Source organism: Physeter macrocephalus, chromosome 9 (genome assembly GCF_002837175.3).
Source record: "Physeter macrocephalus isolate SW-GA chromosome 9, ASM283717v5, whole genome shotgun sequence".
Taxonomy (NCBI): Eukaryota; Metazoa; Chordata; class Mammalia; order Artiodactyla; family Physeteridae; genus Physeter; species Physeter macrocephalus.
In genome coordinates this window covers 56719360-56745656 of record NC_041222.1, presented here as the reverse complement: position 1 = coordinate 56745656, position 26297 = coordinate 56719360, and the positions used below count along the sequence as shown (strand labels likewise).

General features: G+C 40.2%; 1 protein-coding gene across 6 annotated transcripts in view; it reads left to right on the top strand.

The window, feature by feature from the left end:
• NFIB (nuclear factor I B) overlaps positions 1-26297 on the top strand; it is a 236600-nt gene that overhangs the window by 50673 nt on the left and 159630 nt on the right. Inside the window, exons 3-4 of one of the 6 annotated variants that reach the window (XM_055087210.1) lie at positions 12263-12323; positions 12898-12925. The exons of the other annotated variants lie outside the window; for them this stretch is intronic. Coding sequence (XP_054943185.1) covers positions 12263-12321 — 59 coding nt within the window. The 3' untranslated portion in view covers positions 12322-12323; positions 12898-12925. Of the gene's footprint in view, positions 1-12262; positions 12324-12897; positions 12926-26297 lie in introns of those variants that run through there. 6 annotated transcript variants of the gene reach the window in all.

The window sequence follows — 26297 nt, the reverse complement described above, 5'->3', positions numbered from 1 at the left end:
TGAAAGTGTCCTGGTGCAACAGGAACAAAACCAACCAACAAACACACAACCGGCTCCTCAGCCACTACTGTTCACGTGTATGAACATCTTTTTATCCCCCCTCTCATTTCTGTGTACGGTGAGTACAGACTTCCCACAGGAAGAGTTTGCTAAAGGAGAAAAGTCCTCGGAAAACCCCTTTTGATTATGAACGAGCATAAATTGTGGCTTTACTTCCTCTCCTTATCTCCAACCTTCTTTCCCCTGCTCCTGCCCTCTCTCCCCTCCAAATCTCCTTCTCCCCTTCTCCCAGAAGTGATTCCTCCCAACTTTGATCCTGGTGTGTGGACTTCATTCTATGACTTGGGTCAGTCAGGCACGGTGCGTTGCATCATAGTTGCCTTTTTGAAAGTGTTTATTTCATATCTGAAATGTTTTCATGTGCATTTGCTCTGCTTTGACTTGCATGAAGGAGAAAGAAAGTAGTTTTACTGGAGGCAAAACAGCCACCTGTGAAAACTAATTGCGTAGGTAGAGGTTTGATGGTATCTCTGGGAGGGATCCAGCCGGAAGAAAGTAAATGTTCTTAATCTACAAGGAAATCACCTGTGTGCCAAACTGACCCTCTTCATCAAAGCCAGGGTTAAAATATGCCATCAGATCGGTGGCCTGTGTTGGGGAGGTCGACAAGTGGGAGGAGCTCTGGAAGGCAGGTGCGATTCATGGAGGTGAACTGAGTAGATACGGGAAAAAAGACAAATGTGACCAAGTCAGCTACACCACCTCATTAAGGGCTGACATGTGATATGAATGGTCTACAGTTACTTTCAAACAAAAGTTTGAGATGTGGCTGCTTTTGAGTTGCTTCTTTCTTCCCCTTCATCAAGTTTTCTTTTTAGTCTTACGTTCTGCTGTCTTGGCTTTTTTTTTTTTTTTCCTTTCCTCTCCTTGATCCCACCAGTCTAGTATACCCAAGTGTTCCTTGCCATTAAAAGGGCAAAATGTGCTGTGTTGGAGAAACAGGGATCAGTGATACAGGCTCCCTTTTGTCACTATCTGCGTAGCTCTCTGAACTGATTGTCCACAAGTTTAGAAAGAGCAGGTCCCATGGAGCTATACTATGTACCCACCTGTTACCTCTGTCTGAAGCCAATCAATCTTGTGATTGGTCTTCCAGATGGCAGGGTCTGACCTCTCTTGCAAGAGTCTATATTTTGCTAGGTGGAAATCAGCTGTAGTCTTGGTACTAGATGTTCTCCACTCACACACCTGCATGTGGCCTTAGCTGTGCGGCCAGAAAAGTTTGACAGCATGTATCTGCATGCTAGTGACTTTTCTAAATGGCTGTCTTCCACGGGAAATCAAAACTCTAGAGAAGAGGGGAAAGTCCCTAGTATTTGAAGCACCTTGAGATTTAGGGAGATTTGGGGAAAAGTTAGACCATCCTTCTAGGAGCCCAATAAAATTCTTTTTTTTAGAAAGCGATTAGTGAGTTTTATAAAAGCTCTATAAATTAAATAAGAACATGGATTAAAAGGACAGTTATGTGATTTTTAAAAGGAAGCATTTTTGTTTGGAAGACTTTGGACACATTTCTTAATGTCTCTTAATGTCTGGGGTGATCTGTAGTCAGGCCTCAGTTGGGCCCTGGGTGCAATCACACGGATGCTGAGCCGCCCAGGGGAGCTGTTCAGCAGGAGGCCAGAAGGCTCTCTTGCAGGCTCCACTGCCTTTAGCTTTCACTGCCTGGAAGTAACTGGATCCATGTCTCTGAAGTCCATGGGCCCTCACTTACGTCAGTGCACTTTGACTCCTCCTACCTGTGCTCCGTACCCCTGTGTCTTGTGGGTCCTCTCAGGATCCAGCAGTTCAGTCCTGCCCTTGTTCATGAGAGCACTCCCTTGGAGCCTCCTACTTTAAACTGCCATCAGAGCTGTTCTACAAAAGCTAAACTCGAACCAGTGTGAACCTATCTGGAGGTGATATTGGATGCTCAGTTCTCAAATTCAAAATACCTGATTTCCATCAATACCATTCAGACAGAAGACCCTTCCAACCATAATATATCACAGTACCCCTGGGCCCCTTTTTCTAGAGCCTAAGCCAATGGACCCCCACTTGTGTGAGAAATTTCTCCTCCATCATATGTAAGATAGGATTTTGTTCAGGGCCATCTACAGTTATGTCCAGTTTATTTCCATGATGCCTAAACACTTAGACCATTTTGATATATAATAGACCCTTGACATTTATGAGAGATTTTTCCAAGGATGATCATGAGTTTCTAAACTTACAGGTAGCTCTGTGGAATATAATTTCTTCCCCAGGTATCTGTATTTGGGCAAGAAGCACCACTTCTGTAGGCCTTTTCACTTTCTCTTCACTTCTATTACCATCACAAGTAATTGGCTTTTCTTTCAGTGGCCTTTTATTTTTTAAACAAAGAAACAATGTTATAACTTCATGAGCTTTCTGTGTAACAATGAATAGAGAGAGAACAACAAAATCACTCTGAGATATGGCTGTTGAATTGTTGGCCGGGTTCATACAATACCTAATTGATTCTCTTCAGTCTTGCGTGCCTGTGGTTCGAATTTGTCCTCAGCAAAATGACCAATTTGGTTATAGAATTGTCCCTCTCTCCTTATAGAACTTTTATGAATAGTTCATGCACCTTAGAACTTGGTTTGGGGAAGCACTGGTATTCTGTAGCAGCCCCTGAATGAAAGCAGATCCTAGAAAGAGGGTGTCGTAAAAAGAGCTAGGTATGGTATGTTTGTTAGTCCTGGGGTTCAATTTCAAGTGTAGCAAGTGTGTGTGTGAATGTGCACATAGACAGGTGCATGTGTGTCTATTATTGTTATAATGTTTCCATGTGATGTGCTTTAAAATGGAATGACATCCTTACTAACCTGATTTATGAAGCCACTGTGTAAAACTTTCCCAAAAGAGTACTTAGGAAATGAAGGTATAACAGAAAAGTAAACAGCTGGAATAGTGGGACTGTTGCTCAAAATAGTTTCCTAGTTCGCATCAACATTCAGCAAACTCTCATTTAGAACGGTTTCCACTGTAAGACGTCCAGGGGCCAACTCAAAAATATACTGCTGGTAGCGGCAGCAGAAAGAGAATTCACGAGGCATGTAGTTGTGAGACCTCATCAGGGTTCATCCAAGAAGTATGGGCTAGTTTTATGCCAGCTCCTTGCTCTGTGGCGGAAGCAGAACAGGACCATGTACCCCAGGTGGGTAGAATGTTCTCAGATACTTAAACGCCATCCTGTTCTCACCTACCAGCAAAGCTCTTTGACTGGAAGGGCTGAATTATTCAGCATAATTCTGAAAGCATTGTTGCTTTACTAATAAGCATCCAAGGTTAACCAGCCTGTTGGTTAAACTGCATGTTAGAATCAATTGCCCTGTTAGATCAGAGCAGTTATAAAAGTAGAAGATCTGAATGAAAGTTCTCAGTAACGATAAGCGGTACCTTTGCTTCCATTGAATTTATATTCTAAAATGAGTCATCAAAGAGGTTCTTTTACAGCTTACTGTGTCAATAAAAAAGCACTCAAGATGCTTGACAACAACAGCCAGCGCCACTAAAAACGTCAATGGAGGGGGGGTGGCAAAGCCCACACTTTTCAGACAGTTTACTCGGTTGCATTAAACAAAACCTAATTATAGGAGATACTGATATAATGCTCTAAAAAAGCCATTGTCCCTTTAAAAAAAACCTTATCTTTCTCTAACACTGTGACAAATAATTCTGCCTACATGTATTAATAAATTCAGACAAAGACACCATAGACGGTGCTCTGTAGACGTCATCCCTGGAATTATCTCTTTATGACTGAAAGATTTTTGAGGTTTTCTTCCTTGTTCATTTAACCCCGAGTGAGGCACTGGGGATGCTGGATTTTCCCGGCCTGGGGCATTCACAGTCTAATATCTAGCTTGTGAGAGAGCCACCTCCGGTGTCTCACACGCTTTTGCAGCTGTGCAGTAGCTGGAATAAGGCACAGCAGTCACCTCGTGTCCACGACATTCTGGGACTGGCCTCCGTTATACACGTGTATCATCTCATTTACTATTCCCAGTAACCTTGCATTGATTCCCATTGTATAGGTGAGGAACCTGAGGCTTTGTATAGAACTGACTTGCTCAAGGCCAAACAACTAGTAGGTGTCCCAGTCAGGTTTTGAACCGGGGCAGTCTGGCTTTGGAGCGCTTGGTGCTTAAACCGTTAGGAAAAACTGCCTCATCCCTACAAGTGACTGAGGCTTTGTTAGGAGTTGGGCTCTTCCTCTAGGTGCTCTCAGCTCTGCTTAGTTCTGATGAGGCAGAGCAGAATCTCCTCAGAACTGGGCTAGAGGCAAAGCCAGGTCAAACCAAGCCGTGGGAGCTTAGTTAGTTCCTGGTTCTCTTTAGAAGGCAGGTCTGGAAGTTAGCCTGAGAATGCTGTCTATCTCGTCAGCTTTTGAAGAGGGTCTCTGTAATGTGTACCATGTTGGAGCAAGTCACCCTCAACTCAGATCCCTCTCACCCAACTGTTCTTGTCACCTTGGGTCCAATTTATGAGCTCATGACAGTTAAGTAACCTTGATTCTCGTGGTTCTGTAACTGTGGCTGCCAAACAAGCTAGTGCTTCTAAACTGTGTTAATGGTATGGCACATACTCTTTCTTTTTGGAAGTTAGTGGACTCAAGGCAGGAATATGAATATTATATTTCACTCATCTTCCTTTCTTTCTTTCTTTCTGTTTCTCTGTATCCTCCTATGAGTCTTTCTCTTTTCCTTCTATCCCATTCTCCTGGTATGTTTTCTTCTTGATTTATAGCAATGAAATTGGGAGTGTGGACTAAAGAAAAGATTTTCTTTCTTAAGGAGGGGAGCTTGTCTAGTTAAAATTTTGAAAGAAATGTATTTATTTCTAAATATGCACAATAAGTATGTGGTTCATACATTTTTTGCCACCTTGTTTCCCTCTGTAACTGCATTTTCGTGGGAGATGAAAACCCAGATCGTTAAGACCAGGAATTCAGTAAGAACTTTGTTACCCTCAGATTCAGCCTCTCTGGAGTTTGATGGGTATTTTTGTTGGTTTGAGGCTTCTGGAAAAGGTAGGTCAAAATGAATGTTTTTGGTACAACGGAAGCTACATAACACGTTTCCTTTTATTCTCACAACAGCCATATGGCTGCAGGTACCATTATTACCTTCCTTTTATGTATGAGAGAGATGTCAAGGTAACTTTCCAAGATCACACAGCTGATGAGCGGTGGGTGTAGACGAGGTACTTTGATTCCAGAATCTGTGTCGTTCACTACTTCCGTATTAGCATGACTGGGGGGTGGAGGTGGGAGGCTAAAGGGTCCCTGGAATCTGGAGCTATCTTGAACAGGGTACAGTCGAACTTGAGGTTTTGGAAAGGCAGTCAGACCATCATTTGATCATTTCTCATGTGTGACATCCTCGTAATCTATTAAGTGCTCTACAAAGCACGCCAAGACTCATCAGTGAACTGAATTGTTTGAAGTTAATTTTGAGTGACCTTGTGCAACTTCTCTACCCTCCACTGTTTCATCAGTAAAAGTGAATCATTATTTTTGTTATCTTTTAAAGGATGTTAGGAGGGTTAATCTGTTACTACCCTTGAAGTATTTTAAAGAAATCAGAGCGCATCCGTGTCTACATTAATTATATTAGATTCTTACCACTTCTGCCTGGTCATCAGTATGCCCTGCATGTTTAGATCATGCTTGGTTAACATGAAGGTTATCGCCTCCTACCCCCACCCCAGTCACTGCCCACGTGTTCATTTCATGAGAAGAGTAAGACAAGGCAAGGTTAGTTGCTCCAAGTCATTGGTATGTATTACCATTGAGATTTAGTCCCCATGTGGTTTTACACTAAGGATATGCCATTAATTTGTTAGGGGCAGAATGGTCACCACATTCGGCAAGATTCTCTTGCAGCTGCAGAACAGAAAGTACCCAGGAGTTGACTCCTCCTGGTTCAGCCAAGTTTATTTCATTTTCAAATTTGGAAACAAGGTCGGTCCTTTCATATGCTAATGATTTGAGGGTTGTAACTTAATGTTTTTGTCTCAGGCAGGTTCACTGAAGAGGGGTAAAAGATCGATGTTATCACTTAGCCCTCTAGCCCCTGCCTGTTAACAGACACGTATACATGTACCTGTCACACACCTACACACACATGCACGCAGAATGCCAACCAAACAACATTTAAAAAAAAAAAAAAGCAAAACGTACCTTATTCCAATTCTTTTCTTGGTGAGACATTAATAAGCTTTTGATAACTCAATTATCTAGCTCAGATACCTGTGTGTTACTATAAACACTGGTATTTCAGCAGGTTGGCTTTTGGATAAGTGGATGGCCTTTGGGCAGCTATTAGAGAACTGATGCACTGGAGTCCAGTAAAATAAATGAGCCTCATCAGTTCACTTCCAATCAGCAGTTATTAGAGTGCAAGTCCCTGAAGGTGGACGTCTCCATGCTTATATGCTGTGTTGGGTGGAAGAGGTAGATCAGCAAGTAATGTAAACCCCTATCGTGTTGGTCTTTAAGAGAAGTATAAATGTGGGAGCTACTGAGATGCAGTGGAGAGACTCTGCTGGTTGTGGGGGAGAAGGGAACATCTTATGGAGAGGTGGTGTTTTTTTGTTTCTTTTCCATTATAGTTTATTACAAGATATTGAATCTAGTTCCCTGGGAGGTATAGTAGGTCCGTGTTGTTTATCTATTTTGTATATATTAGTTGGTATCTGCTAATGCCAAACTCCTAATTTATCACTCCCTCATCCCTTTCCCCTTTGGTAACCATAAATTTGTTTTCTATGTCTGTGAGTCTGTTTCTGTTTTGTAAATAAGTTCATTTGTATCATTTTTTTAGATTCTATATGTAAGTGATATCATATGATATTTGTCTTTCTCTGTCTGACTTACTTCACCTAGTATGATAATCTCTAGGTCCATCCATGTTGCTGCAAATGGCATTATGCCATTTTTTTTTATGGCTGAGTAGTATTCCATTGTATATATCCATACCACATCTTCTTCATCCATTCATCTGTCGATGGACATTTAGGTTGCTTCTGTGTCTTGGCTATTATAAATAATGCTGTTACGAACATTGGGGTGCGTGTGTCTTTTCGAATTAGAGTTTTCTCCAGATATATGCCCAGGAGTGGGAATGCTGGATCATATGGTAACTCTCGTTTTTTAAGGAACCTCCATTCTGTTTTCCGTAGTGGCTGCACCAATTTACATTCCCACCAACAGTATAGGAGGGTTCCCTTTTCTCCACACCCAGAGAGGTGGTACTTTTAATTGATCTCAAGACGTGGGTTTTGTCAAGTGTGTGGGCAGCATTTAGACCAGGTGAACAGCATGAGGAAAAGTCAAAGGGCAGGAAAATGCAGGAGCAGTTATGCAGTGTGGCTGGAATACAGAACTTACGCATGGAGCAGCAGGGGCCATATGGGAAAAAATACAGTGTGGTTACCTCATGGGGAGCTTTGAACTTTGGCCTGAGCTATATGTACTTACTGTACTAACTCCTCAAAGATATCTGGAGGCAGCTCCCAGGATATTACTAATTCTCAAGAGTGAATTTCAGACAACTTGACTTAAAACATTTTATTTGTGTGTTATTTCTTCACTGTCAAAAGGATCAGAATTTCCCTTTCTGTTTTCCTTCTGGGATTTTTTGGGGCGTATTGTCCTAGTCAGAGAAAAGCACACACGACACACATACAGGCTGTTCTCTCTTTGTACATTTCCAGCGTTCCTTGAAACAGTCATCTTGAGAACTGTCAAATTATCCAGCTATAATCTAATTGGTGGTGACTGCTTAGTCCCTTTGCACCAAAGAACTTGTATCTAGCAAGCTTCTCTCTTTCAAATATTTGTTAGTTCATTAAAGATGTTATGTTAGAGGTATACTATGATGATGCATCTGAGAAGGAAATGAAAGACCAGGACAAAAGACAAGTTGAATAGTCAAAGATGAGCTATAACCATCAGGGAAAGATAACTATAGCACCTGATTTTGATTGAATAAGTGGTGATCACATTGATTTTGAAGTTGTTGCTAATCTCCTTAAACTTTTTTCATGGATGGAATAAATGAAAGTTATGAAGCATTGATGTAAAAATAATTTTGGGGGGGGTCTCTTTTCCTTCCTTCTGTCCTAAGGATCTTCCTTCCCATCTCCCTCTCACCCTCCCTCTCCAGTCTTTTCTTACTGAGCAACTTCCTTGACAGATTGACGTTTGATTGTAAAGGTTTACCTGGATTTAATACAGGTTGTCATGGGTGCAGTCTTTTGCTGCAAGGAGATGGATAGGCCGTCCACTGCCGCCCGCCTCCACAACAAAGCTGTGGCAGAAAGGAACATGGCAGGGTCCATTAGTAAACCTTAAGACACCTTGTCTTCATAATCATCTTCTCAGTCACTTTGTTCAGAGGCTTCCCCAAGGTAATTTTTAGTAAGAATGTACCCATTAGTGAATAATAGAGAATTCATTCACTCATTCATTCATCAAAAATGTACTGTCTTTAATGCTAATAGTACAGTTAATGGAATTATTATCTTTCTTTATTTTTCTTTTGCATGTTAAAACTGAAGCAGTTTCTGTTTTGTTTTAAAAATTGTAGATGTTTAAAAATGGTCATAATTCTTACATTAGTGCATATTTTTTCTCAGCAGTTTTACCTGCTTTATTTACCAACAGGAAAGAGAAAGGATGGAAAAAGCTAAATATCATGATAAAATAGAAAATCTTTGTGTAATATTTTTAACTTTTAAAATATTTTCAAGACTTTACCTCTTTGAAAATGAGTTTTTAAAATGAATTCATCATAAATAGGTCTCATAGTGCCCTAAGAAAGAAATAGTAAAAAGGAAAACTGGAAATAGTTTAAGGTACTTAAAGCATTGGGAAATAAATTCCAGACTTTGAAAGGGAAGTCCACAGGCTATACCAGCCCTTTTACTCTTCCTGACACTTATACTTTCTTCTAGAGGAAGGAAAGGTTAAAAAGTCGGTCTCATTTTTATTTCTCTGCCTTGTGTTTTGGGGAGTGAAATGGTTTCTCTTTTTGAGAGATAAGGGTAACCACAGTTTTAAAAACTGGCTACCCCTTGGATGCATGCGCTCTTGCAAATCCTGTAGCAACTGAAACATCTCCAGATAGATGTAAAAATTAATTAATGCCTTACTACCATGTAGGGAATGTGGGCACATGTGGATAAAGCTGACTAAATCCCACAGAGTTTGTGCAGCTCGCCTATTAAACCTCAAATAATGTAAGAGGAGTGAAAGCCAAGACCTGTTTTCTGTTGTTTTCCTACCCAGCTGGTTATTTATAAATGTTGGACCTGTTTGTTTTTCGGCTCTAAGTGTACCCTGTCCAGGGAGCCTGAGTCATTCCTGGTCGTGGAGCGGACTCCGGGGCACAGGACGCTGTGCAGGATCTGGGTCGCTGGGACTGACAAACGGATCAGCTGCCCTTGCACGGAAGGCTCCGGAGGCCCCTGGGCCCTGGTGACAAGGCCCAGCACCTCCGTGTCTCTGTGACCTCTACCAGTGAAGTGCCGGCCTCGCTCACTGATACCATTCGCAGGAACCTGAATGACTGGTTAGTCTGGTCAGAAGAAAATAGCACTGACATCATGTGATTCTGGCAAAGTAAACCACATTGGAACTCGGCCTTTGAATACCCAAGGGTCTGGCAGCAATCTCAGGGGTTGGCTGGGAGCCCCATTGAGTTCACTAGTAATCAGTTGACTGCTGAGCTGGACAAGCTGCCCTAGTTTTCCTGACAAGCTCTGTCTAAAAGAATGATGGGCAGTCTGCCATTAGGATTTTTGAGCAGAGTTGCTAAAGATTAACTCTTTAGCTGCTGTCCATATATCATGGCAAGCAAATTGGTACAACTTTGGAGGGAAGGTTCCAATTCCTCATTCAGTTCTTGCACACAGAATTCCTGTCTTGCACAACAAACACCTATAGGCAAGGAGGAGCTCTGTAAAGCCCTTTATGTGTATGTTTCAAAGGAATGCCAAGTGGATGAGTTTTCCTTGAAGTTTCTAGTTTGTTTTTTTTAAAACAAAATTCCATCATTTTAAATTATTCAAAAAGTCAGATTTGCATCTCAGCCATACCTTGGGAATAGATATTACCTAAGAGAAGCCTTTGAAAAACTATGAACATTTAATATTTATTTATTATGATCGATGTATCCATGCATGTTCTTTCCAATAAAACTTGATAATTCAGAGTATTCTAGAAGAAAGGACGTATTTGCAGTCATTGTGTCCTAGTCCACAGAGACCCCTTTTTGGGGATAAACCTTACTTCTCAAGGTGCTTATCTGCTTATCTTTCTCTGGAAAAGGTGATGCGTTAGTATCTTCTATTCCTTTTCTCACAAAGTTAAATTAAAATACAGTTGATAGAGTTAAACAGGTTGATCAAATAATTCTGTATGTTGTGCTCCCAGTGATGAATTTGGTATGTTTAATCTTGCTTTATACTGGTATTTTTCCTAAGGCACACTCCGTTTTCTGCAGATAGCTGTGACAGTCTCTCTTAGCCACCAAAGTTCTGTGACGGGACTTCAACACTCCCTTATATAGTCAGATGGCAACAGTGGTGGTCCCATCGTGGGAGTGCAGTTCCAGTGATACATTGTGTCTCTTGGTCCACATTTGGGAGTTTTAATGGCAAAAGCTGAGGTTCTGGACTTCTTTCTTCCTCTTGGGTCCAGGCTTTCATTCTGACTCCACTCTGATCTTTTCTTCCAAAAAGCCATACTTGAGGAATGGTACAATGCCTCTCTCATGTTTAGGAGGTTTGTGACATTAGCAACCTGGGGACATTATTGTCCATCAGAGAATTTATATAAAGGGAACGGAAAGATAACATATGCTCAGATATTGTTTAATGAACTCTTCCTGGTCCCCACACCTCTTGTCTCCCTTCCCCCAGCACAATAATGCTCCATAGGCCATAGCTTCAAAAGAACCCTCCTCCACGGCAGAGCTAAACATTGAGCGTGATAGCCTCTCAGGTGCGTAGTTAACGGAACATTTTAGTGAGTTTTTGATTTGGCTTGTCACCCTAAGACTTATCAAGAGAAGATGAAAGCGACTCAGGGGTTTTGAATAAGGGTTTACAAATAGGTGACACGTTTGAGTGCGTTTGTTCCTACCGGGTGTGGTTTGGGGGGGTGAGCCAGTGGAAATACCCACACGACTTTGACATTCCTGATGCTTTTCCTTCATGGTCCAGGGATGCGTCTGTCTAGCCCTTTGCGTGGGGACAGAATCACCACTGTTGCCAGGCCCTCATTTATCCCAAGAATGGACTTGGGGGTGGTGAAGGAGTGGTCCAGAGATGTAGGTTACCCTTCCTCCTTCCTTTCTTCTCCCACCTCCCTCTCTTTTCCCTCTCCTTTGTTTTTTAAGCATTACTTACCTTAGCATCTGCTTTCACCAGGCAATACACAGTGAAGAGCAAAAGCAGTGCTTGCCCAGCACTCAGGGAGTTGCTAGTCTAGTGGGAGACAAAGATGTCTCTAATCGGATGATCACAAAACTAAACACAGAATGAAGAATTACAGTCAATAGTTTGTTGAAGAGGCAAATGATGGAAGGCAGAACGACATAAAGCAAGGGGATCTTATTGTATACCAATGAAATTTCTGGGTAATACCATTTCTTGGTAGTACTTAAGAAAATCAAGAAGTTAGATCTGAGGTTGAATCTCAGCTCCACAACTTATTATTTCAACTTGATCAGTAGACTTAAGCTCTTTGAGTCTTAAATTTCCTTATCCGTAAAGTGAGGATAATAATATCTACTCCCCAGAGTAGATATTATATGTGATTGGAAATACTAAATTTGAAACATTTGTTTGACACAGTGAGAATTTAACAAAATTATCTATTATTATTAATGCTACAGTTCAGTGAACTAAATTAAAGATATCCTATGGGTTTTTTCCCCTGTCATTAAAATGCCACTGACAGCCTAGTTTAGTGCATACCCATGGTTTCCAGAACCTGTCTACTGAAACGTTATGAGAAGTTAACCAATGTCTCAGGCTGTCTTGACACTAACATGGACATTCCCATAGTTTCATCCACTAATTTAACTAACATTTTTAGGTATGTAATAACCCATTGACATTCCCTGAAAAATGCTGCCTGTAGCTTTGTCTCTCTTTCCTAACTTTTCTCTCTGTTTACTTCCAGGGGTCCTTTTGGTCACTGAAAAGTGTCAGATTCTTGCTGGCGTTCAGGTTGTATATTAATTGTAAGTGTCAGGAACTGAATTCATACAGACTGAAGCAAGAGAGGGAAGTTACTGCCTGATGTTAACTGAAAAGTTCAGTGCATCCTCAGGTGTAGCTTGATTCAAGTCCTCTGATGATGTAACAAGGAAGGTTCTCTGACTCCCTTCCGACGCTCTTGTCTTGGTTACCTTGCTTCTTGGGCAGGCTCCCCCTTCATGGTGGAGAGCTGCACGTTTACCTTCCATCAGCTGAGCACCTCCAGTGGGAAGGAAAGTGATCCCTTCTCAACAGTTCCAGCAAAAGTTCCTGGGCTGGCTCTCATCCAGCCCCCTGAGCCAGTCACTGAATTGGTACAGCATTGTCATTGGCAAGGCCCACTCGCCTGCCTGCTCTTGGAGCTAGGGGGATGAAGGCAGGACACCTAAGGGACATGATCTCAGACTGGGGGGTGGTGGGTGGCCCCCGGAGGAAAATTATTGACATTACTACCAGGAAGTAGTAAATGGTGTACAGTCAACACCCAAACCAAACAAACAAATAGGCAGAAATCCCACTATAGATAAGAAGAGGTAAATCACCTATTCTTGCTTTTAGTTTAGGTGGGAGTGAAATTGTTGATGAGGTCACATCGAGGCTTGGTACCTGCTAAGTAATGTCTTGACTGTATGTCAGGCAGCGGGCTATATCCTTCTGTGTCTTACTTCTGATATTCACAATAACCCTACAAGGTAAGTATTAAAATCCTCCTTTAATAAACTAGGAAACTGACATCTAGTGAGATTGTATAACTGGTTTGAAGCTAAACAGCTAGTCAGTGGTGGAGGCAGGCTTCAGCCCCCAGCTTTCCTACTCCAGAGCCCATGCTTTGGAGGCATCAGATCCATGATTGTCGTGTTGCCCTGCAACAGTGCCCAGGCCGTGTCAGGTAGCCCTCCAGGCCTGAGGCAGTGCAGAGCCGTGCCACTTATGCCTAGATTACTGGCACATTTTTCTGTGGACGTAGAGTAGGCTTCCCTTCCAGGACAAGGTTTTGAAAGCCAGGACTTTAGAATTCTGTTCCAGTATGGGCACCGGCTCTCGCTGGATTATTGGATGACTCATGGAAGGCCTCACACCCTTAGTCTTCTCTGTCTGTAAATTGGTGACAAAACTGTTACTGTTGGGAGATTAATCCATCTGCTTGAAAAGTTATACATACTGAACATCACACCAGACATTTGAAAAAATCAGTCCCACCATTTAATCCTGGATTGCTCAAGTTCTTTTGACTAGGGTATGTGTCTTAGGTCCTGCTGCCATAACAAAATACCAGAGCTTGAGTGGCTTAAACAACAGATATTTATTTTCTCAACAGTTCTGGAGACTGGAAGTCAGAGATCAGGGTGTCTGTATGGTCGGGTTCTGGTGAGAGCTCTCTACCTGGCTTGCAGGTGGCCACCTTCTTGCTGTGCCCTTATGTGTCAGAGGGTGAGAGCTAGCTCTCTAGGGTCTCCTCTTACAAGGACACTAATCCTATCATATCAGGGCCCCACCCGTATGATGCCATTTAACCTTAATTACCTCCATAAAGGCCCTGTCTTGATATACAGCCACGTCAGAGTTTAGGGCTTTAACATATGAATTTGGGGGAGACCCAGTTCAGTCCACGGCAGTAGGATATTCGTGGTTTTATATGAACCACACATCTGCATTGCTGTGTCCCTCTAACCCTTTACGTCTGTTAACGGCACTGAATAAGAGGGCTTGGTATGGGATATTTCGGTTTTTTTTTTTTTTTTTCTTTTTCTTTGGCCACGCCGTGCAGCATGCAGGGCCCCCTACAGTGGAAGCATGGAGTCTTAACCACTGGACTGCCAGGGAAGTCCCTAGGGTATTTCCTGATACTTATTTATTAATTTTGGGTAAAGTGATTTTCAATTACTCATTGAAGTTCCCAGTTAGAGCAACAGATTTTAGAAAATGATGTGACAAACATGTGGGTATTCACTCTACAAATCCAGATGTGAGATGTATAGAAATAGAGGTATTAACAAAGGGTCTGAAAACTCAGAGGAAGAAATAATCCAGGGTCAGCTGGGCAGGGAAGGCTTCAGAAAAGTGAATCTTGGTATCACAGGATAAATGGGATTTCACAAGATATAGGGCAGAGAGGCTATCTGATGGCTGGGACACAGTCCTATATGACAAAACCTGCTGTACCCAAGGAAGGGGGTATGGAGACCAGTGGAAGCTGTCTCCCAGCTAACTGAGTCAGAATTTGGAGTCCCTCAGTTACCTGGCCATCTGGATTTTATTCTAGAAACAGTGGAAAGCCCTGGAAGGTCTTATGGAAAAGGGGAAGTATCATAGTTAGACCTGGGCTTTGGCCAGGCACAGTTTTAAAATATACAGGTTGATTGGGAGGCTAGAGAGCCTAAAGTTGGAGGTCTAGCACATGCTGTTCCTGCCACGTAGAATGCCTTTCCCTCTATTTGTGTACCCACCAAACTCCCATTCACCCTCAAAACATTGTTCTGGAGCAGTGTCCACATTAAAGGTGTTCCTGACCTATCCAAATAGAATAGTCTCTCCCTCTTGTGCCCTCCTTCTGTAGTTTACGTGGGTCTATTATTGCTTGTATAACATCATAGTATAATTATGTGTTTACAAATCTCTCCCACTACTTGACACAAAGAACCTTGAGAGAAGGGCTTGTTTTGTTTTGTTCTGTTCTATTTTGCATTCAGAGTGGACAGTGCTTGGCACATCGTTGGTGCTCTATTCATATTTGTTGAACACAACAACCAAGCTGCACTAGGGCTACTGTGAAAATCAGGAGAGAAGCAAGGAAAAGGCTGCATTGGTAGGAATAGAAAGGGGGGACATGCTATGGGTATAGGAGGAGGAATTGGGGATGACTGAGGTTTCTAGCTTGGTCATCTTGGTAAATGTCAGTTCCCTCAACAGAGACAAGGAGCATGAAAGATGCAAAATTTGGAGGTGAGAGAATGAGTTTGGTTTTTTGGTTACTTAGGAATATTCCAAGTGGTGATGTCTGGTAGACAAATGAAAATACAGCTTTGTTGTTATCTCAGACCTTTGAAGCCAAGGGTTTGATTGCCACTGCAGAGGTAAGAAAGTGGGCCAAGAATGTAGCTTTGGGGAATGCTGACTTTTAAGGAAATGGTAGACGCACTGGGATTAACAAAGGAGAATGGAAGTGAGAAGTCCCAGAAGTAGGAGGAGAATCAGGACAGCTCAATGTCATAGAATCAAAGAGATGAGAAAAGGGGCACATGCTAGACCTGTCTGGCCAGTGAGTTTTATCATGAATTCTTTAGTAGTAAGAAGAACAATAGCAGCAAGAATAATAATAAGAGTACTTACTGTTTTCTCAGTGCTTGCTATGTTCCAGGTATTTTGCTAAATGCTTTTCCTACATCTCATTTAATTCAAACCTTAAGCCTGTTATCCTTAAGCAGACTTGCAAATTCAGACTGAGAGGTTGGATAATTTATCCAAGGCCAAACAGCTGAGTATTGGAACTGGGCATGCTTTGCGAACTTACAAATACTGCAAAGCATACTAAGCAGTTATTTTATTTTACTTTTTGGAGGGAGGAATTCTGCGGGATAGTATAGAGATTAAAGTTTTTTGCAAAACTTAACTGTATATGGAATCTAAGAAAAAAAAAAAAAAGGTCATGAAGAACCTAGGGGCAAGACGGGAATAATGACATAGACCTACTAGAGAGTGGACTTGAGGATACGGGGAGGGGGAAGGGTAAGCTGTGACAAAGTGAGAGAGTGGCATGGACATATATACACTACCAAACGTAAAATAGCTAGCTAGTGGGAAGCAGCCGCATAGCACAGGGAGATCAGCTCAGTGCTTTGTGACCACCTAGAGAGGGTGGGAGGGAGGGAGACGCAAGAGGGAAGAGATATGGGAACATATGTATATGTATAACGGATTCACGTTGTTATAAAGCAGAAACTAACACACCATTGTAAAGGAATTATACTCCAATAAAGATGTTAAAACAAAAACAAAAACAAACAAACAAAGAAACTTAACTGTAGTCATCCCCGTTAACTCAAAAGACATGTGATTCTTTCTCTCTTACTTGGGTGAGAGGATAAGTGGATGATTTACATTTTTTTGAACTTCTATCATTTAAATTAGCTGATTGAAAATATATCCATCCACTTGCACTAGTATATGGTATATATATATATATATATATATATATATATATACACACACACACATATACATCTACACACACGTACATATTTTGAAGTATAATTGATTTACAATGTTGTGTTAGTTTCAGGTGTACAACGAAGTGATGCAGTTAAACATATGTGGTATATATTTTAACTTTGTTTTCTGTTGTAAGGTCATTTAAAAATAACCCTTATCTACCATTTCCCCTACAACCTGACTTTTTGTATAGTAAAGGAAATTATTTAATTGGAAAGAGAAACCTGGATATTTTTAGCAGTTCTGTGGTTTAGTGATTTCATGTAGCATTGTATGCTTAAGACACGTACACAGTAGTAATTCCTGAAAATATTGGCTCATAATTGCTACACTCTTATTGATGTATTTTCATATATAATTCAGGAAAGAAAAATTATTGCATGTGATAGATTAGTATTACCACATAAAAGTACTGGTTTGTGTATCCTATTTTAGTGCATTGCTAATTCTCAAGAGATATCTATACAGTAATTTCTAAGAAACCAGACAGTTTAATTTTGCTGTTGGTGTCAGGTTAAAGCACTGGTGTATGTTTGCAGCTGTAGCCGAGGCTTCATCTAGTCCTTGTGCAGGACACCTTTCAGCCGCAAGGATTCTGTTCTGGGCTCACCCAGACAATTACTCTCACCCGAGCCTTAGCACTTGTGGTTTCCTGGCCTTTGAGGGGGTGAGTATCTCCAGCTTTCAGGCCATCTGAGGTGAGGTTGAGATTTCTCAGAAAGAACTGTTAAGAAGGAATATGGTAAGGGAAATGAAGGACAATACGATACCATATAAAGAAATGAATGAACACAAGTTTGTTAATTTGTTTGACTTTTGAACCTTAATTAGGTGAATCTAACCATAGATTGATTTTCTGGCTGCACTTGAAGACTCATTTATGTCCAGTTTTATCTTCCCTCAAAAAAAAAAAAAAAACACCAACAAAATGAAAGCCTACCCTTGATCTAGATCCTGGAAGGGGGATCAGGAATTGGGGTAGAGAAGGAAGGTCAAGACAGCTGTGATTGCTGTTTTTTATCCACCTGGTGGCTTCTCTTTCTGAGTTGCATTTGTTTTGGAGTCACATGCCAGATTCTGCACTTTCAAGCATCTTATAATGCAGAATATGATCTTTTTTTAAAAAGGTAAGGTAACTAGTTTCTCCTCCTCTTTCCAATCATTGGCTATCCTCACTCTGTTAGAAGTCAGAAAACCTCTTGGAATTTTCATCATGTGATTGGTTTTCATAGTTTCTGTGTCTATATAGAGAGAAAGAATGAGATTTAAGTTTTTAAACTGTAGACTTGATGACTAAAATATTCGCAAACTTGGTTAAATCCGTGATCTCTTTATGTAAGTACTGGATTTCTTTCAAGGTGCTGTCTTCTTACCAACATACTGTGCAAGTAACTGCAGTTTAATATAGAGATAACTTGATGTGGTTAGATTTGGTAAACCCTCTTATCTTTCCAACATGCATCGTTTATTTAAAATGCATAGGCATATGTTCAGAACAAAGTTATTTTCAGTGCATATATATTCATTAGCCTGTGTGTGAAAGAACATTTCAAATAACAACCATCTTGATATTTGGTTTTCTTTCAAAACTTTCTTCCCTCTCCACCTTGGTTTAATTGAACCCTAGGCCTGAACTCTTTAACGCATTCCCATGGAGCCAGGGTACACTCGAACGTCTCAGACTGATACAAAATTGCTTTGTTGATCATATACCCATGCATGATAAGATATGCATAAGAAGAAATCTGGTACAGAAGTATAAATAATACTTATCTTTAAGCCAGCATCTGTCATCTGCTTCAGCAGACAGTGCTTGCTTTCTTCCTAGCACAAAAAGGGCTGAAAGATTTATGGAGCAGCTTTGTTTGTGCTCCATGATTCTTAATCAATTTTTATTAAATTCTAAATTAAAACTTGGCTTTCACTACATCTCTGACATATAGCACAAGGGGAGAGATCATGGTGCCCTGAAAAGGTTAGGCATGGGTGATCTGAATCCTCGATCTATTTCTTCCTGCAGGACTTTTCTTAATAACTTTTATAAGTCTGACCAAATCCTTGTAGGCGTGCATAGGAAAAGATAAATACAACGCAAACTTTAGACTCTTAAGACTTCTAGAGAGAGGGGGGATTTGTAGTTTGTTTTTAATACTCTCATGCATGTTCTAATATCTGAGAAAAGAACACATAAATTATTTCAATGTGCAGGTAATGTGCTCACTTTGCATTTAGAATGGTTTGAAAAGTGAAGACTCACTAGTTATGCTTACTGAGAATTCTTAAAGTTTTTGGTAATTGAGGCTTAACATGTTAAGCGTCTGATGGAGACCTGGGCTTTGCAGCCTTTTTCTGCCTAGTTTACCTTGTAAGTTCTACATTTGCAATTTTCTGGTCTTTTCATACAGATGCTTTTTGTTGAATATCAGCATATGGTAGGAGGCCCACTCAGAGAAGCCAGTTTATAAATGACCATCTTATTATCTTTGTAACCTTATGAATATAGGAAACCTAGATTCATGAGTCAAATTGAATTTTTCTTTTTCAGGTAAAAGTCAAAAAATTATACCTGTGATTGGTTTTCTTAGATTCTGTATCTGTAATGAGAGGAAGAATGAGATTTAATTAAAAATATATTTTTCTGTTGAATACTGATACTTCTGGTTGTGAATTTGCTTTTTCTTACATCTGGTATATACCAGACTAACCTGAACGTATTATTCCTTTGGAAACATATTTGTGAGCCCTGATCCAAAAGTAGTTTATGTGTCTACATTTCAAAGTATAAAGTTTCTTGAAGAGAAGGGGGTAGGGGTGGACAACTATGAAATATGTTGATTATTGTTTATTTTCTAGGAAATATGGCAAGCTGTAAACTTAAGATCATAATATCTGTGTTTTTGAATTATTTAATATGCTAGGAGAAAAGTGAATTAAAGAAAAATTTGGAAGCCAGTTCTACCATGCCCAAAGAATATTAATAATTCATGCAGCTCTTTCTCTCCCATCACTTATCATTTCATTGCCACATTTGTACTTTTGTCTTATACATTGCCATGTTTTTCATTATAAATGCCAAGGGTAGATGTAGATGCCCATATTGACATATTCTGTTTATCTACTTACTACCTAAGTCTTGACATTTCCCTAGCCTTGGTATTGCCTGGTGTGCCATGCATATATAGCTAGGGTTGCAGTCTTTGATGATCTGGAATTATTCAAAAGCTCTGCCTGGAATGGTTAAATGGCAGGTTACTTCTGAATACATTTGCTCCTCACTTGCCTAAAATATATTTGGTGCCTGAGTGTATTCTTACCATGTGCCTTCTTTCTCAGCTGCTTTGATTCAGAAAGACCCTTTGGAATTACTGTGAGAGTAGGGAAGAAACCCTGGATTACCAAAAATTAAGACAGCCCAGCTCAACTTGATATGCAAATTAGCTTTGAGGATGCAGTGTAGTTGGTCCTGGCTTTCTCACCTTAGAACTGCATCTTACACTGTCACTTGCCAGTGCTACCACATTGTGATACTTACAGCCTGTATAGCTAGAGAGGTTGTCTGCTTTCTGTGTTTCTGTGGAGTAATTTTGAGTAGATGAACTGAGGCGTGGGAGAGATTGCCAAATGAGGTAGTGATGATGGCTAAAGAGACTTGGACTTAGGGAGTGCTTTCTGGCAGAAGTTCAGCTCAGACAGTATCGTGTTTTTGACCATGGTACTTTAGACACTCTGCCAAGTGTTTGTAACGAGATAGGGCTGTTACTATACTTTGCTTTTAACTTTACTTTTGCATACAGTACGCCATTCTTGTTTTATAAACTGTGTCGCATACTTTTTGTACCTCTATAAACAAGTGAAGCTGTTGAGTTTTTGGATAAAGTTTGAAGCAGTCTTGTGTTGCTTCCTCTTTGCTTTATGCTCCAAGTTGAGAGCTGAATAGTGAGATCTTTTTTCACACCATTTATAATGCGATGCACATTTTGAAGGCAATTTAAATTCTTTTGGCTCCCCAGCCATATGCTTCAAAATGGAAGCATTATACATGTATGGATAGGGGAATAGGTAGGAAATTGGAGTGTAAAGATATATGGCTGGGTATGTAGTAGGGTAATACTATCCAGAGAGAAAGAGAGAGAGAGAGAAGGGAGGGGGGATGTTTCACTCTCTAGGAATTTTTCCAAACTTTAGGCCCAATTTTGCTGAAGAAAATAATATTACACAAGAAGTTTAAAATGTTTCCACAGGCTATACAAGAACGTTTATACATGTAATTTATATGTCTAATGAGATTTTGGAACTTTACCGGTGTATTATTTGAGAAATTGGCAATATAGTCAAGAGGAATGAACTTTAAGGTATAATTTTTAATGGAAGGACAAAAACTAATATAAGCTAAAACTATAGTCCTGTTTCATTATTACATTTTTCCTTCTTTTCTTTTTTTTTGGTGATTTTATTTTTCTCCATTCTCACCTCTGCCCCTCAATTTTTCTCAGTTTATTTCCACATTGGAAAAGTGAAGTGTAATATTCTCCTTAACACAGAAACCCTTTCACTCTGTCTCTCTGGAGATTCTTTTTATTGTTTTCAAAATCCATTCTGCCTGAGTAGAAAACACCAGATTTCTCCAATATTCTAAAAATAATTTTTACTTTGCTTAGGTGGAAATATGCTGTTTCTGAACTTTCTCACTATAATCATGTAAGTTTCTTGTGGTTATGTCACACTGATCACAAGGATATCATTATAAATTAATTTGGCTGATGTTTGGATTGATATGCTTATATATATTTATGTTAGACCAGGGGCTCCTTTCTCATTCTCATTTAAACCTTGCTTCCTCATCTTATTTTCTTTCCCTTTTCCATCATAGATTATAAGTGACTTCTAATATTAGATCAGATACAGTACATAGTTCCTTCTATAACTTTCATCAGAAATGGGAGTGCTGTGTCAATCCAGGTGTTACTATAATCTACTTTTTCCTGAAGAAAATAGCCTGTAGGTTAAGTATACCTCTGAAGCTTTTTTTATTTAGAATAATATTCCTAAAATAAACACACACACACACACACGCACACACACACACACACTGTTTTCTCCTTTGCTTACTTTACACTTAAAATTTGTATATTGTTTTCTTTGCGACTGTTCTATAAAAAATAGTTTTCAAAGTTAAATTACTGTTCTAACATTTTGAAAGTAAAATACCACAAATCTTTTGGGTTAAATTATGGGGAATCATTTTGTTCTTTACAACAAATTTCTTAATTTTCATTTCTTAGATCCCTATGTCATGGGATACATTATTGGCCACTTTTATAGAATACAAATTTCTTTTAAACTTCATGGTCTAACGTAACAGCCTTTAAATAATTACCATGTGGTGTGCTTTCACCATCAGTTGACTTTATGTTGTTTAGGAAACACATGGGAGAGCTGGGAATTAGGAAACAAAAGAGAGAGAGAAAGAAAAAAGCAAGAAGGACCTGAATTTCGGTCATTCATTCATTTATTTTTGAGAAGGGGTGGAAAAGCCCACAGATTCGTATCTCAGTAGGGTGAAGTTGTGTTACTGTTTATCTGTACCTTTTTCCCCCTGTGGCAAGAGACGTGAAGAATAGACACTCACTCCCAAAGACACCAAGTTCCAAAGCACTGACTCATGAGCCCACAATGAAATCCTAGGATGCAGCCATTTCCTACCTTTGTTTGGAAATGAACTGATTGGACCAGGCGGATGTAAGCCCTCAGCTGCAGAGCTTTACAGAAGGAAATGCTTTTGGTCTCTCTTAGGTACTGGATGCTGTTGAGCCACTTCTTTGTATTTGATGGGATCAGCCAGCGTGAAAATGTTTCCTAGCATGTAAAAAATTCAGACCGGGGCCATTCTGTGTGTTTGTGCTTATATAGTCTCCACCTGATGGCAGAGAGAAGCATCCCCTCCTTTTCATGCAGTGCATTTTAATTACGAGTTTATGTATCAAACTCATCACCCTCGTTCTTTCTCTCCAGCTTAGTCTCATTTGTGTTTGCAGTCTCCCCATCTCATGGTGACTTTCCGGGGCTGTAAGCCCTGGCCCCTGCCTCCCTCTCCTGCCCAGGTCACACTCCACCTGCTCTCTTAGCATCCGCAGCGCTGGCCTTCTCGCCACTCCTCCAGCACTTTGCTCTCCCTGTTCTTGCTGCTGGGAAGCCTTTCTCCCCAGATCATTGCAGGGCTTGTCCCCTCACCTCATTCAGAGGTATGCTCAGAGAGGCCTTCTCCCACCACTGCATCCATTGCTCCCTCGTCCAAGCCTCTTTTCCCTTACTCTGCTTGACGGTTCGCCCTATAGCTCCCTGGCATATTTTATATTCACCTGTTTCCTGGTTTACTGCTTCTTACCCCCACCAGCTGTTAGCCTCATGTGGGTTGGAACTTCGATCATTTAGCACTCTTTTGCCTGGGCCTAGAACATAATAGAACCTAGGTATAGTACCTAGCACATTGCAGAACCTGGCAGATTCGCAATAATGCCTGTTGAATAAACAATGTAGACCTGATAGAGATGGCGCTTACCTCTTCTACTGGGCCATTTGACAAGTTATATAGCTTCTGGATGCCTTGGCTTTCCCATTTGATGAGTGGGGACAACATTTTGCATACCTCAGAGGCACCATGGGAAGTTGAATAATGGTAAGTGAGCTTTAATCATGAGGAATAAAAGATCAAACATGAATTTTCTTTTATGAAACGGAGCTCTGAAATAATGAATAGGGTCTGTGCCCGATGGGCAGGGATATATCTTAGATACGCAGGATTTTCCATGTATGTGCTGTTCCTGGACACTTTTTCAGTGATATTGCTTGTAATGAGCCTCTGAGGATAGACGAGGAGAGAGCTAAGGATAAGCTTAAGGATAAACTTAAATTTGAAGGATAATTTGGAGGCCGTAGTAAAGCAAGCGTATGAGATAAATGAAAAGTTGGCTCTAAAGAGAGCATTTGAAATTCTAGCTTATTGTCATATTTACCACCTTCAATTCTCAGACCTGATAGTTTTCAGTCAATAGCCTTTCTGGGATTTTCTGAAGTGTGATTTTACCTTGAATGTATCAGAGCTGGAAATAATTGTTTATGTTTATGCAGTTCATAATTTTGCAGTTTAGTTTGTGTGGGTTAGTGGCCCTACTGTTCAACTGGATGGCAAATCTGTGCTAGGAGGATACCATATGTACAAGTATTTTCTTAAATAATGTTGGCGTTTGCCACTGGTGTTAGGGGAAGAAGGGAAAAAAATGAGAGTAATTCTGGAAGCCCTCCAGTAAGGGGTTAGGAAAGAACTTAGGGACAAATGCTCCTACTTGGAACACAACACCAAATAGTGGTTTTTTTGTGTTTTTTTTTTTTTTTTTTTTAAGAGAAGCCAAAATTAAACACAGTAGAGTTTACTGTTTGCTAATCAGCATGTGTTTACTTTCTCTTCCAAAACTGAAGTTGCCAACCAATACATTTCCTACCCAGTGCTTGAATCTGTCCAAATAAACATGGGAAGTAGTAAAACAATGACACCACATGAAAAATATATCCTCATTCATTAAATAGAATCCAAAAAATTCTCTGGAATTTAATTCTAGCAATGAAGTGAGAATTGTTTGGTCTACTAAGAGAGGATAGTGACTTCCTGCCTCGGTTAGTCCAGCCGAGAAGAATGTGTTTTTAAGTTTCCATACAACTCTACATGCATTGGCCTAAACCTGGAGAAACATAAATGGACTATTTCATGTAAACCCCTCACCCACATTCCCAGAGGATGAGGGCATTTTGGGTATAACATGGTTTTATGATAATTACGAGCATAAGCAGCTTGTAGAATTCAAATAATCAATTTTAATTTCTGTCTCCATCACTAACGATTACTGACAAGGAAGTTCTCAAGATGAAATTATGGAGTCTTCCTCTGGAGACTGCAAACATAAGGAAAAAGAGAAGTTGTAAAGAGATGGTTTTATTTTGTGGTCAGTCAATTTTGGAAAATAAATTCAAAAGCAGTAGCTACAATCAGCAGTACAGAGAACCTTACATTCATAAGGATACCAGTTTACTTTAGCTGTTAGTGAGCAGTTCCATGTAGAATTGTTATCTATAATGTATATGTATATCTTTGTGAAGAAGCTTTGTTATAGGGATGCAAGATGGAGGTAGAGTGATTACTATGATATTATTTTTATGGTTTAAATTTGCGTTTAAAACATACCCAGTGTAGTCTTCATACTAGAGGCCAGGCACCCAAGGAGCTGACTCCTGTCTTCTATCAAAACCTGCTTTGGGGAAATTGGTCATTTACTCTTTAATGTAAGTTTAAATAAATGCATTGAGCTCTCAGTAGTAATTACATTAAAAACTCTATGAGTATTGCAGAGTTAAGTAGTGCAAGTTCAAGGCTTGGGGAGAAGTGGTGCAGTCTAGTAGGGACAGGCATTCTTTCTGACAGAACCCTTCCTGCAGAGGTGACTGCTTCTTTCTCCTTGGACAAATAAAGCCAGCCCCTTGATCTTTACTATCAGGCAGGTCCCAGTGATGCTTCCGGTGAGCAGCAAAACAAAAGGTAGTCGGTTCTTTGAAGGTGATTTAGCACCTAATTGTTATTCAACATAACGTTTTAAGTCATTCTAGCTACTGCAGTACAACAGTGCTTTTTTTTTTTAATAAGAAATTAATTATCTGAACAAATTTACTTCTTGGATTTAGTTTGGTAAATGGCATATAACCAAATAATAGTTTTGAGTAAAACTGACATCACAGCACATGAAAACCCAGAGGGGTCTTTTAGGATGAGATAGCATATGTCAAAGTCATGAACTGAAAGCTATATAAATATTGGTTGTTGCCCTTGTTATCTAATCTAATCATTTACAGATAAGGAACCTGAGGCCTTTGGCACTAAAGGAATCACCTAGGCTAGGTAAGGAGCAGTCCAGAAGAACTGAGTTCCTAAATACAGAACGCATTCTACTCTATCAGGCTGCCTCCCAAGTTTTAAATGGTATCCCATGAACACCAGCTCTTTTTTTTTTTTTTTAACTTTTCCGAGCTTGAATTTAAAGGAATAAAATGTAGAGACTTAGTGATTATTTCCTAACAATCTAGTGTCAACAGCTGCTTTCAACGTTCAACACATATCTTAGTATATATCAGTCAAGCTGTATGAGAAAGTTATTTGTTATGTGTAACTTTTCATCTGACAATCATATATATTGATATGCACATAGATTTACATACCTATATACTTCCTGGTGTTAGAGAATGAATATATTGTACATGGGAACATTCTGTGTATCCTTTAAATTGAAGAAGAAAGTGGAAAGATTTTAGAATAGTCATAGAGTTCATTCAGCCAGCCACTCAGTAGTAGTATGGATAGTGGAAATGCAAAAATGAGAAAGACTGACACAGTTCTTGGTTTTATGGAAATTAGTACCTCAAGTAACTGTAGGGCATGGATATAGGGAGACAGTCAATCAAGTTTGATGAAAGTATGGGGAAAGTTATGGTGTTGAAATATAGAATCTTATGGGGACAAAAAAGAGACAGACGCATACACCAGATCAGTGAAGGCGGCCAGAATGAAAGTTAACCAAGGGTGCTCGCTTCGGCAGCACATATACTAAAAAAATTGGGGGCTTCCCTGGTGGCGCAGTGGTTGAGAGTCTGCCTGCCGATGCAGGGGACACGGGTTCGTGCCCCGGTCCGGGAAGATCCCACAGGCC